The sequence below is a fragment of the Poecile atricapillus genome, chromosome 18, assembly GCF_030490865.1.
Source record: "Poecile atricapillus isolate bPoeAtr1 chromosome 18, bPoeAtr1.hap1, whole genome shotgun sequence".
Classification (NCBI taxonomy): Eukaryota; Metazoa; Chordata; class Aves; order Passeriformes; family Paridae; genus Poecile; species Poecile atricapillus.
Window position 1 is genome coordinate 6,438,517 of NC_081266.1, and position 13,663 is coordinate 6,452,179.

Genomic DNA, 13,663 nt, shown 5'->3' on the forward strand with positions numbered 1-13,663 from the left:
TACAATATTATAATTTATTAAGCATTTGTCATCAAAACACAGTTTCAAAAATATTCTTCCTTTTCCTTGGAATATATAATAATGTATCATATAATATATATATAAATATATTTTATATATAATAAATTATATATATAATTAATTATATAACACATAAATATAATTTATATATATTTATATATATACATATATATATATACACACACACACACACATATATATATATATGTATAGAATAAACCACCCAAGTCCATATTTTAGGTGTAAGCACAGGCCCACAAGAAGATTATCTTCCTTTTTCTTCTCTCCTCTAGCTACAAGGTGACTGCAAATCACTGCTCCAGCTCAGCCCCTGCAGCTCCTAATTCAGCCAGGCATTTGTGCACATTCTCAAATATTCTCAATGGTTATTTAGCAATATTGCTAGTTAGAGAGTGGAATAATTTTCTGTATTCAAATATTTTGGCCTTTATATAAAATAAAATCAAGGTGTTCTGAATAACTGCCAGGAGTATCTATCAGTGGTCTGTAACCACGTGTTCCTGGTTTTAAACACTCTGTTCAATGCTCACAGGAGCAAGAAGGGGACTGCACAACCTCAGAGCAGGAGAAATAATGGGATTTGTGTGTGTGTGCACCCAGCAGGTGCAGAATGGCCACGTCACCTCTGTCTGCAGGATGGCAGCTCGCTGCTCCTTCGCTGTCAGTGACTCCTTGAGCACCTCGATGTGCTGCTTGCTGTCAGAGAACTGGTTGGTCAGGGTCTCCAGCTTGGTCTGCAGAGCCAGCAGCTCCGTGTCCTTACGGGACAGCTCCTGCTTCACCTGCCCAATCTGCAACACAGGGGGACAAAGAGAGACTCAGTTCACACCTGCCCAATCTGGAACACAGGGGGACACAGGCAAAGAGAGACACAATTCACACCTGCCCAATCTGGAACACACAGGCAAAGAGAGACTCAGTTCACACCTGCCCAATCTGGAACACAGGGGGACAAAGAGAGACACAATTCACACCTGCCCAATCTGGAACACACAGGCAAAGAGAGACACAGTTCACACCTGCCCAATCTGGAACACACACAGGGACACAGGCAAAGAGAGACACAATTCACACCTGCCCAATCTGGAACACACACAGGGACACAGGCAAAGAGAGACACAATTCACACCTGCCCAATCTGGAACACACACAGGACACAGGCAGAGAGAGACACAATTCACACCTGCCCAATCTGGAACACAGGGGGACAAAGAGAGACACAATTCACACCTGCCCAATCTGAAACACAGGGGGACACAGGCAGAGAGAGACACAATTCACACCTGCCCAATCTGGAACACACAGGCAAAGAGAGACTCAGTTCACACCTGCCCAATCTGAAACACACACAGGGGGACAGGCAAAGAGAGACTCAGTTCACACCTGCCCAATCTGGAACACAGGGACACAGGCAGAGAGAGACACAATTCACACCTGCCCAATCTGAAACACACAGGCAAAGAGAGACACAATTCACACCTGCCCAATCTGAAACACACACAGGGACACAGGCAGAGAGAGACACAATTCACACCTGCCCAATCTGAAACACAGGGGGACAGGCAAAGAGAGACACAATTCACACCTGCCCAATCTGGAACACACAGGACACAGGCAAAGAGAGACACAGTTCACACCTGCCCAATCTGGAACACACACAGGGACACAGGCAAAGAGAGACTCAGTTCACACCTGCCCTGTCTGGAACACACACAGGACACAGGCAGAGAGAGACACAATTCACACCTGCCCAATCTGGAACACACAGGGGGACACAGGCAAAGAGAGACACAGTTCACACCTGCCCAATCTGAAACACACACAGGACACAGGCAAAGAGAGACACAGTTCACACCTGCCCAATCTGGAACACACACAGGACACAGGCAAAGAGAGACACAATTCACACCTGCCCAATCTGAAACACAGGGGGACAGGCAAAGAGAGACACAATTCACACCTGCCCAATCTGGAACACAGGGACACAGGCAAAGAGAGACACAATTCACACCTGCCCAATCTGAAACACAGGGGGACAGGCAAAGAGAGACACAATTCACACCTGCCCAATCTGGAACACAGGGACACAGGCAGAGAGAGACACAATTCACACCTGCCCAATCTGGAACACACACAGGGACACAGGCAAAGAGAGACACAGTTCACACCTGCCCAATCTGGAACACACAGGCAGAGAGAGACACAATTCACACCTGCCCAATCTGGAACATTTACAGGACACAGGCAAAGAGAGACACAATTCACACCTGCCCAATCTGGAACACACAGGCAAAGAGAGACACAGTTCACACCTGCCCAATCTGGAACACACAGGCAAAGAGAGACACAATTCACACCTGCCCAATCTGAAACACACAGGCAAAGAGAGACACAATTCACACCTGCCCAATCTGAAACACAGGGGGACACAGGCAGAGAGAGACACAATTCACACCTGCCCTGCAAAAACTGCTACAAACACTCAAAAATATCACCAAACAGTCTGGTGCTCAGAAATTATCCCACAGCCTGTGCCTATCTTGAGTGGCAAAAATTTGTGTCATCAGCAAAGGATAGCAGGATAAAGAGAGGGGAGCACTGTCATCAATTTGTCAAGGGATAAATTTGTCCCTTTTTATCAGTGGCAATCTGTTGTTATTGATCCTCCAGAGGACTGACCAAAGCCACGGAGCAGGGATAAGTTTTTAATGAAGATAAAGCAGAACTGAAATGATAAAGTGCCCCTAGCCTGTGACATCAGAGCAGGTGAGACACCTGCAGGTCTCTCAGCAGCACAATGTTTGCTTTGAAATTATAAAAATAGTGTTTTAAAAATGGGATGGAATTATAAAAAACAATCAGCAAGCTTCCCTCCAGCTCCTCACCTTTCAATCCAGCACTTAGAGAGGATGAAAGGCACCTTTACTTTGCCCACTGTTCACAAAACCAGCATTTTATTCTATGAAACTTTATAGTTTGGGGAAGCTTCTAAAAGCAGATGCAAATATTCATCAAAACAACATGAAAACTCTTTGTGGAACTGAATTTGTTGAGAGCATTTTCCCCAACGTAATTTGGTCGATTAAATCAGCAGGGAAATGCAAATTAATTTTAACAAATGCACACTGGATTATTATTTTTTAAAAAAAACAAATAGTAAAAAATGGGAAAATGAAGCAATGATATTAGGTAAAATCTTCCTTGAAGTGCAATCATTACTCAGGACAATTTTTATTATGTCTGAGAAAAAAAAAATAATAAAAGAAGACAGGGAAGCCTAAATGTAGTTTTAAATCCAAGTTTGTAACCAACTTCCTGGTTTGCTCCCTATCTCCCAGAATAGCAATATTTTACTGTATAATACAATTATTATACTGTAATATAAAATGTAATTTTCTATTACATTACATGGATGTATTTCTAAAAACTAAAGTTTTCCCTCTCTTAACTTGAATAATTCTGTTTGTGACATAAAAAAACCCTTAGCCCCAAAATACATTGCCCAGTGCTTCAAAACAGAAATTAAATATTAAAAAATAATCCAAGTCACTGTTCATGTTTGGAAACCTGGCACATGAACAAAATAATAGCATCATTTATAATTAATTTTTAAAGGTTTTGATTAGAATAAATGCACACACTTGCTAGAAATAACTGAGAAAAAAAAGCTTGGGGAAATGCAGTTTTATATTGACAACACTGTTTCAATAATGGGCAATTGAAAGAAGAAAACTCTTTACCAAAGAGTATTAAAATGGTAAAATTTGTGATGAAGGACTCCTGTGTTCCAGTGTGAAACAAGAATTGGAAAGAAGGAGGACATGCTCTCCAAAAATCTCTGAAACTCATTTTATTAAATGGAACAATGAGAATTGTTGGTTTGTAAGAATTTCTGGAACTACTCAACAGTTTATTTTTCACTCAATTCAAACCTGCTAGGTTCTTTTTTTGCCATATTTTAGGAAAAGCAAATACGCACAGAGGATGATTCTGACGATATTTCAATTCCAATTCAGCAGCAAGGTGTTGATGTCAGCAGCACAATTTCTGCTGTCAGCCAGCAGCTGCACAGAACTGCCAGGCACAGGACAACTGCTGGGAGGAGCTGAATTATTTATATTTTCTGGGGTATCTAAACAAAAAATCCTTCAAAAATCTCAGCTGACACAAACTTTTTCAATTAGCAGGTAGCCCAAATCAGAGTGAAACTTTCTGAAAAGGACAGATTGCTTTCGGGCTCATCTCAGACATGATAAAATCATGATGTCACCCTGAGATTCTTGTCTCTAAACAAGATTCTTGTCTCCCATTCCAGAGCTGCAAGCCCACGTGTGCCAAAGCTCTTTAGTAAGAAAACACCATCCACACTTGCAGAGAATCAAGACAGCATCAAGTGCTCACATCTCCTCTGTTGATGAGAAACCCTGTTCAGTCTTTGGAGTGAAACTCTGACTTCAGAGCACAGCAATAACCTAAATTCATGCTGCTAAAATCGAGCAATCAGTTTTAAAAGCGTTCAGCATCCAGCTTTCGTTATCTTTTGTGAAACAAGGTTCAACACAAGTTTCCAAATTAGTTTTTTTTCACTAGGAAAAGCAAATCTCTTTGAAAGTCTGTCCCCAAAATGGGTGCTGAATGCTTCTGAAAATCTGCTTCAGTAGAGAAGAGTAGGTTATTGCTCAAAGAGCTCATACCATTAAAAAACAGCAACAAAACAAATACAGATGTTCAGCTGGAGAGAGATGTTATTTGTGGACACCAAAGTGAACAAAAGGCTGAGCAGGCTGTTAGTTCTACTTGTTACATCAAGTCAGGAGGAAGGCAAGAGAAGAAAGGCAGAGGAGCTAGCAAGGCCCAGAGCATGGCCACTGCACACAAAGGAGAGATCTTACTGCAGAGACCTCGGTCTGGAGACCAGCCACTCTCTTTTTCAGGTCCTCCCCTTGAGCCTCTTTGGCATTTAGCTCTTCCTTCAGTTGCTCTACCTGTCACGACATTGTTATGTTTTAAATATTTATTATCTGTCAGCTTCTGGTCAGCCTGTTTCAGCCCAAGGAACTGCAAGTGCCAAAGAACTGAAGGATCAACACTGGTCACTCATTTTCTCCTCCATTCTTCATTAGGTCTTCTGAAAAGTTTAATGACTGTGGAATTTCCTACAGGCTGCCAGACAAGAATTTGGTTATGAAACAGAAGATAGATGTTATGGTTATGTTTGCATACATCAAACTTGTGGCACTCATCCCAAGGGTTTTGAAACTGCAGCTCACGAGGAAATGACGACAGGAAAAAGGACATTCTGCAGCTTAAGAGAAATAATGTTAATTGTCAAGCCACAGATTACTTCTACAATTCAAGGCTGAAAAAAGAAATGCTGTGCAATTCCAGAGCAAGGCAGGACAGCAGGGCTGGAGATGGCCATGAGTCATGAGCAAACAGCAAAAAGGAACAGATTGTCTGCAGGAGGCAGAAGAGACAGAAATGGAGGAGCTGAACAGATCTGTAGCTCCACAGAGGGAGAGGACAAGGGGAAACTGAAGAGCTGCTGACAGTGAGAGGAGGAAAGATGGAAGGATGGAAGGAATTAGATGTTGCTCTGATCTGCTGCCCCATTCCATGTGCACAGGGCACCCTTCAGCTCCCAGAAGCAGCAGAGAGGGACAAGGAGCAGCAGTGAGAGCAGCTGTAGCTATCCCCAGCTGTTCCAGGGGGAAGAACACACACCTGCTCTGGGGCAAGGTGTGCTGATTCCTGCACACACCTCACCCAGCCTCTGCTTCCCACCAATAATCACAAGCAGGACAAATGCAGTGAGTTACAGCTGCTCAGCACCTAGCAGAGGAATTTTCCACCTCTGTTCCAGGGTTTGGATACTGCTTGCAGGGAGTGCACAAAAGCTAATCAAGAAAGGCAGGACTGTTCACAATAATCTTAAATTTACTGTACAAGAGGGCCTGAACCTTCACTAAAGAATGTCAGGACCCACTAAAAGACTGAGAAACAAAGAATGGATTGACTTTTGCCTATAGACAATTCAATTGCCAATGTCTGCCTTTACACCTGAGGGCCTCTCACTGCTGTATTGTCAATACAATATTGACACTGTACGATATGAAATGAAATTAAAATGAAATTAATGTCAGCACCACCATTCTCATAGACTCTACTCTGATGCTGACTCCAATCCTGGAAGGAGAGTGTGATGGAAAGCCATTATTGTGACAGGACACACTCTTCTCAGCTTTTATAGCATGAAAGGAGACAAGCAGCTACACAACAGCAGCTGCAGAAAGAAATATCCTTTCTTCAGCAAACTACCTTTGGAAAGACTTCAGACCAAATAAAACCTGAACCAATAATGGATTAGCAATGGTCTAAAAATGAGAGGAGGAAGGGAAAGGGAAAGGGAAAGGGAAAGGGAAAGGGAAAGGGAAAGGGAAAGGGAAAGGGAAAGGGAAAGGGAAAGGGAAAGGGAAAGGGAAAGGGAAAGGGAAAGGGAAAGGGAAAGGGAAAGGGAAAAGGGAAAAGGGAAAGGGAAGTGGAAAAGGAAATGGAAAAGGAATCAGGTGTGACAATGAAAGGAGAATTTGGGCCACTGATCCTACTGAAACACCATTACAATATTTTCAAATAGGAATTTAAAATTATATCTTTAAGTTATTTTAGTGGCTTCAGGGCAGGTATTACATCAGTTCTGTTTCCCAGCACTTGACTGGGAGCCAGCCCACACCTCCTAACGAAAGCATGAACATTTCTGTCCTCTGTCCACTCAGCTCAGGGTAACATGGGGCTGTCATTTGTTTCCTCATACCTTATTTTTCATGAATTTGGAATGGCTTCGGTACACCTCCATTTGCTTCATTTCCTCCTCACGTTCCTCTGTGCTCAGGGCTCCGTTTGACTTCAACATCTGAATCTCCTCCTCCAAATCCCGGAGGCCACGCTCCATGGAAGAAATTTTTGAATCCTGAAAATGATTAGAGGAGACAGGTAAAGACACACAGTTAAATGATTTGTTAATCATTTAATTAATTTGCTCATTTGGAGCAAAACAAAAGGAAATACATGTCCAATAAATTACCTGCCCTTGAAATTTACTTAGGAAGTTCTTAGAGAAATCAGCATTCAATTCTTTACATATGAGTGCTCAGATACTCAGTTTTTAATTCATGGTTTTTTACCTTCCAAGGAAAGCAAGAGTTTAGTACTGAAAAAAAGATGGTTCAGGGCAGGAACACCATGTAGGATGAGTAAATAAAGGAACATGAGGAAATGTTGTCTTTTCAAAGAGAAATTTAATTCTCATTGAAGGGACAGCAAAATGTGAGTGCAAGAATGGCAAGAAATTGGGTTTGTGCCACTATTGCATTAAAGTGGGGTCACAAATGAGGAAGAGCAAAACACCAAAAGCAAGGAAAATGTGTAACAATCTATTTTTGATTGGATAAAGCAGTAAAGGATTCTGGCTCATATGTACAACGTACGAAAGATTTCAGAGGGTTAAAAATAACCATCTGGAAAAACAAAGAAGTCAATCCATCATTATCCTCATACTTCTACAGGATGATCAGAGGTATTCATTCTGTGCACCTGGTTTGCTGTTTCTTTAGAAGCCTTTTGTGCTAGGGAGAGCAAGAACAGATTCACACAGCACACAGAGCTTCACACATCCTCATGATCATGGATCTGGATTTAGGAACCATAATCTCTTAAAGCAGCCTATTTTTTCTTATTTCATTTCCCCAAAATATTTAGTCTTTCCTGACAGATCTGATTTGAAGATACACTGCAGATTTTTATAATCAAAACCCTTCTCTTTCTTTGTCTGATAAGCAAAGCACAGCTGAACAAAAATACATTATTTTTACATATATAGTTTTTTTATTTATGAAATTAGACTTTTTCAAAGCATCATTAGGAAGATCTAATTGGATCTTCATAATGTTTGATACTTAAGTTTAAAAATGATAAAGCAGATAAAAAATTTGAGGTAGTAAGGTGAAGTGAAACTCTGAAATTGCCAGCAGTATTTAGTTCCATACCCACATCATTTCCCAGAAATGCTCCTGTGTTCCTCTCTTGGTGGTAAAGACACTTAATGTTACCAGATGATCAATTAGTTTGCATTACTATGGACCACAAAGATGACTAATAAAAGAGGGACAGCAAATGAAAGCTTCAGAGTAGAAAGATGGGATGTAAATAAGGAAAACACTGATACAGAATGGAAAAAGTTGCAGGAGAAAAAAAGGAAAGAATACAAAATAAAAAGGAGGGATACAAAGTGGAAAAGAACAGCTTGCAAAGCCAGTTTTCCATTTTTCAACTCTACTTATCCAACCCCTGTCTGATGTACTTTATGAGCAATACAAGATGAAATATGATTGCACAAAGCTGTGTAAACCACACACTTGATTGTGGCTCCTGAGCTCTTGGCCAGTTGCCATCAGTCCATTAAACACTTAAGCTAATGGTTTAAGAATTCAATCACAAATTCATCAGAAAAACTAGCTTTATGATGCCATACAGATGTATTTCTAGCTATATGAAGACCATTCTTTAAGTGGGTGTTGAGTTTGCTAACTTTGTTGATACACAGAATGCAAAGCAGCATTTCAAATGTTGGTAACATGAAAAGAACCCACATCATAAAACCCCACAAATCATCCATATTAATCTATCATTCCCATTCTTGGAATATAATGAACTTTTGGTGTAAGAAATCTGGATCTGCTGCTGCAGGCAGACAGAAGACAAGTTTCTACTGTGTCTGTCCCTTCAGTGATCAACAGTAACAAATAAAATAGTAAGAGATAATAAAACAACATAAAAACATACTTCTTTTAAATTACAAGACTGACAGAAGCATATGGCACTTGGTAGAGCCACCTCTCCCATGAAAAGCCATTTCCCAAACCCTCCTGCTGCCCCTGCAGGGTGATTTACCTTCATCTCAATAACAGTTTGGAGAGCCTTTGTCTTGGCCGTGTCGGGAGCGTTCTCGAAGCGACGGTGGATTTCCTGGGCCAGCAGAAATGAAAGCAAGAGTTACACTCATGGCAGTGTCCCAGTACAAACATAATTACCAGAAGCTTCTCTTTCTAATACAGAGCATAAGTCAATGGTGCTTTCTGATGTTGCCAGCTCACACGTTCTATCACTTCTGGTATCGCACAAAGGATTGCCAAGAGCTCATTCAGCGCAATCCCAGCCTCAGTTACAGCACAAGCTGCAACCTCTGACAACCCTCAAACTCAAAATAAACTTGAAATAGAAGCTGGGTCTGCTACAAAGCTCTATCACCTGCCTGCTGAACTGCTCTGAACTCTGGATTGTTCTCATGGAAGATGTGCACAGAATTCACTGCACCTGAGGCGTTCTGAGAACACCAACACCAGGGCTTCTATTCCAACATTTACACGGTGCAGCTGCTGTTAACTCTCTTCTTCCAGCATTTTTTACACCAGAGTGGCAACATTTAACCAGAGAGGATGAAAATCTTTCTCAAGGCTCTTGGCCTTGAGCCCAGCTGTAAATACAGGACTGAAATACAGGATGCAGACAGGAGGTCCATGTGATATTTCTGCTGATGTAAATTCAAACTGCTTGCTAAGGAATACAATTACAGAAAGTTGAAACAACTTGTTCTGTCATATAAAGCTGGGCTTTCAAGCCAACATGTGTAAAAAGAGGAGAAACAATGACACAAACTATTTAAACACTTTGTTTTCGAGCAGTATTGTCCCTACAGCACACTGTAATGTCAACTGCAGGAGTGTGAATTCTGATAGTTAATTCTGTTAATCTTATATGCCAGAAAAATACTTTGGTGCTCTTAGAGCACAAATTGTGATGCCAACAATGGATTGTGTTACGTGCCCACACACACAGTTTATCCATCCACTCCCCTCAAACACCTGAAAGACAAATCCCAAGAGCAATCCACACATTTGTATTTCCAACAGACATGGTGAAGAGTTAAAATTCTGTATGGCTGTCACCCATGTAACCAGCTCCACATGTTTAATTATTTGAATGCAAAAGGCAGAGCTGCACAGTGCTTTTTAAAAACACTGAAAACACTGTGTGTAAAATTGTGAAGCTCTTACACAGCTCTGGAGTGAGCAAGACTGAAATGTGCTGTGTGACAGGACAAGGGCCACAGGAATCTTGCAGAAGTCTGGCATAAAACCATTTGCATAAGTTGATGCCCATGAATGGTAGCAACAAAATCCAATAGAAGGTTTCTCTGGTTTTATATATTGTATTTTGTATTTTCTGAGAAGCTGTTTTTACAAGTGTGTTTTCAGTGTAATCACTGAAATTAAAAAAATCCTCCAGAAAAAAATAAAGCTGAAAACCCCTCTAAATATATTTATTTCTCCTAGAGTCAAGAGAAAACTTGACAGCCTCTGCACAAATATTATTGGCACCAAACAGACAGAGTGGAGCAATGGCATTATTATTCTACTTACCTGTACCTACATTCCCAAAATGGATTTACTCAAAGAAATCAAAACTTGTGAGCTTTTAGCAACCAAGAAAATAAAGGATAAGAAAGTCAAAAATGAACATGCCATACATATGTTTTGGCCACTGTGTTATTTTTATTTGTCAGGTAATTTCCACTGCTGCAGAGCCATTGTTTCTGACCTGAGAACAGAAAATCAGCTGCTGCTGTGGAAGTGGGATGGGTGGAATGGAAGTGCATGTCTGTAGTGTCTGCTTCCACCACTGCTCAGGGTTTTCCCAAGGAGAAAATTCTTCTGAGCTGCTTCTTGAGCAATGCCTGCACCTCCTCTGTCTGGAGCAAAGGAAATGTCCTACTGCCTCAAGTCATTCCACTGGCATTTGGATGACACAACCTGCTGAAAAATAACACCTCCCAACTCCTGACTGCACAGAAGGGCTTCATGCTGGCACCATGCCCTGTGATCCTGGAGAAACTGGGAGAAAACAGCTCCGGAGCACAGAGGGAAGAGCTGAAGGAGAGCAGAGCACAGATCCCCCTCTGAACTCTGAAATCCAGGCTGCATCCCTGCCTCCCATGGCAGAATGGAAAAATACTGACATTTCTGATCAGGAAACACACCCCACAGATGGGTGAAAATTAAGATTTGAACCTGTAAAACGGGATTTTGTGCAATGGTTAAAAACATAGGGTCACACACAAATGTCAGGATCAGAAATCCAGAATTCCAGTCCTTCATTCCTTGCAAGTTATCCATTCTGATAAAGTAATACAGGACTTTTCCTTTACATCCATTTATTGTTTCCTAACAGGTTAGTAAAATTTAGCATCTTTGAGTGCCAATTCAATTATTATAACAAGGGGTGGCTCATATAAATCTCTTTTATGGTTTTATTGCTTTCATATGTTCAATGACTCCTTCATTTAAAAGTGACAGGAAGGAGGAAAAACAAAATTATGGTGCAGATGGATTCCAACTCTGAAGTACATTCACAGACAACAGAATTCCAAAATTAATTACAAATTCAAAAAAAATTCTTTAAGATCCAATAACTAGAAACTGAAGGCTAGAACTAGTCAGAAGTTCTAAACAAGGTGGGCACCTTCTCCAGAGTTGGAGTTTCATCTTAATTTCATATTTCATCTTATGATGATGATAATAATATGGTTAATATTATTGATATAATTATTAATATTCCTATTAATATTTCACCTTAATTTTTAATTAAGAATATCTATTTTCCTTTTCCATAAAATCTACCCCAGAAGAAGATGTGAGCTGAAGGTGTGTGATTATCACATCTGCAGGGCAGCACAGTGCCCCTGTGAGGAACAGTATTCTGATTTTCTGCTCAGCCCAACACAGAACAGCTGATCAAACACACTGGGAACACTGCACATGTAAATAGCTGTGATAAAGTCATTTTAACACACCACAAATAGTTACAAAGTCCATGGGTGTTTTTTGAAAATAATTCAAAACTAGAGAATTTTGTTTAGAACTGAAGGATTTGACAATACTGAGCAGTGTTCTCACTGCAGATTATAAACATGTGCATAAAAATGAGGGCTGAATTTAGTCCAGACCTTTTCTTCCCTCATACCCTGGCCAAATCATTCATTGTTATTCCCTCAGCTGCTCCTGGGTCTGATTGTGCACAGGATTTAGAACAAAAGTGAAGGTGCACTCTGAAGCAATAATGTTTTTATACATTAAAAAATACAGGCTCAGAAATACAGCAACTTGGCTCTCAGCAGCCACAAGACCAGCACTAATATTATTCTATTTATAATAGTTATTTTACACAATTTCTATATTATATATTATATAATTTATTTATAATATTATTAATATAAAAATAATAAAAAGAAAATAAATAAATGTCAAACTGCCACAATATCTTTGAGTAATCAATTATGACGTCCTGGGCTGGATCTTTGCATCATTCATTTTGACTAAAAACTGGTTTTATTCTCCAGCCTTATCCTCCAGGCCTTACTAGATGAATGTTTTATCTTTTGTACTTCAAGTTCAGTCTCTCAGATGGCTTTTCTGCCTGCCTAGATTTTAGCAACCTGCTCTAATTAATTACAGTGAAATGCAAATGTTACAACCAAAGGAAAACTTCAGGAGGATCCATCAGCTCAGTATTAATGATAACTGTTAATTAAAAACCATATTTAGTAGCTCTAGAAGATAAAATAGATTTTCACTTGTGCAGAAGGACAAATCACTCCTGACTAACCTGATTTTCCTCTACCTCAGTTAGAAGAAAAGAGGTTGTGGAATCCCCACGGCTTGAAATTGCTGGTTTGAGCAGAAGGTTGCATGAAATAACCTGTGGGAGAGCCCTTTAATCTGCATGACTCATTTATATAAATATCTTCACTACCTGCTGCCAGAAGGTGACTGGATGGTATCACAATTCTTTGGTTTCAGGATTTTTTTATTCATTGTTTCCAAAAATGAATAAAATTCATAAAATTCCATACCACTAATTTTAACTTCTATTTCAGCAAGATGTAAAAATGAACTGAAAAAAAAAACATGTAAGAATCCTGTAGAATTTATTTCATTGCTATTAAGAATTTTTGCTACTAAAATGATAGAATTATACAAGTCTGGAAGCAGTAATCGTAGCAGTTCCTTCAGAAATGATTTCTGCATTTTTCCACTTGTCATTTCCTGCAAAAATGCAAACCCAATCAAGATAATTCCCTGCAAAAAGCAAAGTATTTTTCATAAAGAGCATGACTTGGAGAGATGTGCTGGCAGTTGCACACACTCTGAGGATGGAGGGTGCCAGTTCCTTTGAAGCTCACTTACCCCTGGCTAAAAAAGTCATCTCTGATTTGCAATTGTATTAATCCATTGAGACGATTATTGCTAAATCCAATTAAAACCTCAGATATTAGGACACTTAAGTTTGTTAACAAAGGAGTCACCAAAAGTGAAAATTAAAGCTCAGCTTCCTGCTCATCTCAGTATTTCAATCAGCAGGAAACAAAAGCAAAATCCCCCAAAACTTTGGCATTAGAGTAAAAGCAAGGTAAGATGAGAACTAATTCAAGCCATTCAATTAGCTGTAAGTACAAAAAATTGTGTTGAAATCTGAACACAGAAGAGTGAATTCAAAAGCTGAAGAAAAG

General features: G+C 40.0%; 1 protein-coding gene across 9 annotated transcripts in view; it reads right to left on the minus strand.

Moving 5' to 3' along the window:
* The window catches only part of ERC1 (ELKS/RAB6-interacting/CAST family member 1), a 281,610-nt gene that overhangs the window by 199,749 nt on the left and 68,198 nt on the right, over positions 1-13,663 (minus strand). For 6 of the 9 annotated variants that reach the window (XM_058853112.1, XM_058853109.1, XM_058853107.1 and 3 more), the window contains exons 4-7: positions 8,989-9,063; positions 6,854-7,009; positions 4,944-5,027; positions 666-833 (exon numbers count right to left, since the gene is read on the minus strand). In XM_058853112.1, the coding sequence (XP_058709095.1) occupies positions 666-833; positions 4,944-5,027; positions 6,854-7,009; positions 8,989-9,063 (483 nt within the window). The remainder of the gene's footprint in view (positions 1-665; positions 834-4,943; positions 5,028-6,853; positions 7,010-8,988; positions 9,064-13,663) is intronic. The other 3 variants (XM_058853111.1, XM_058853110.1, XM_058853115.1) reach the window with 1 other exon arrangement.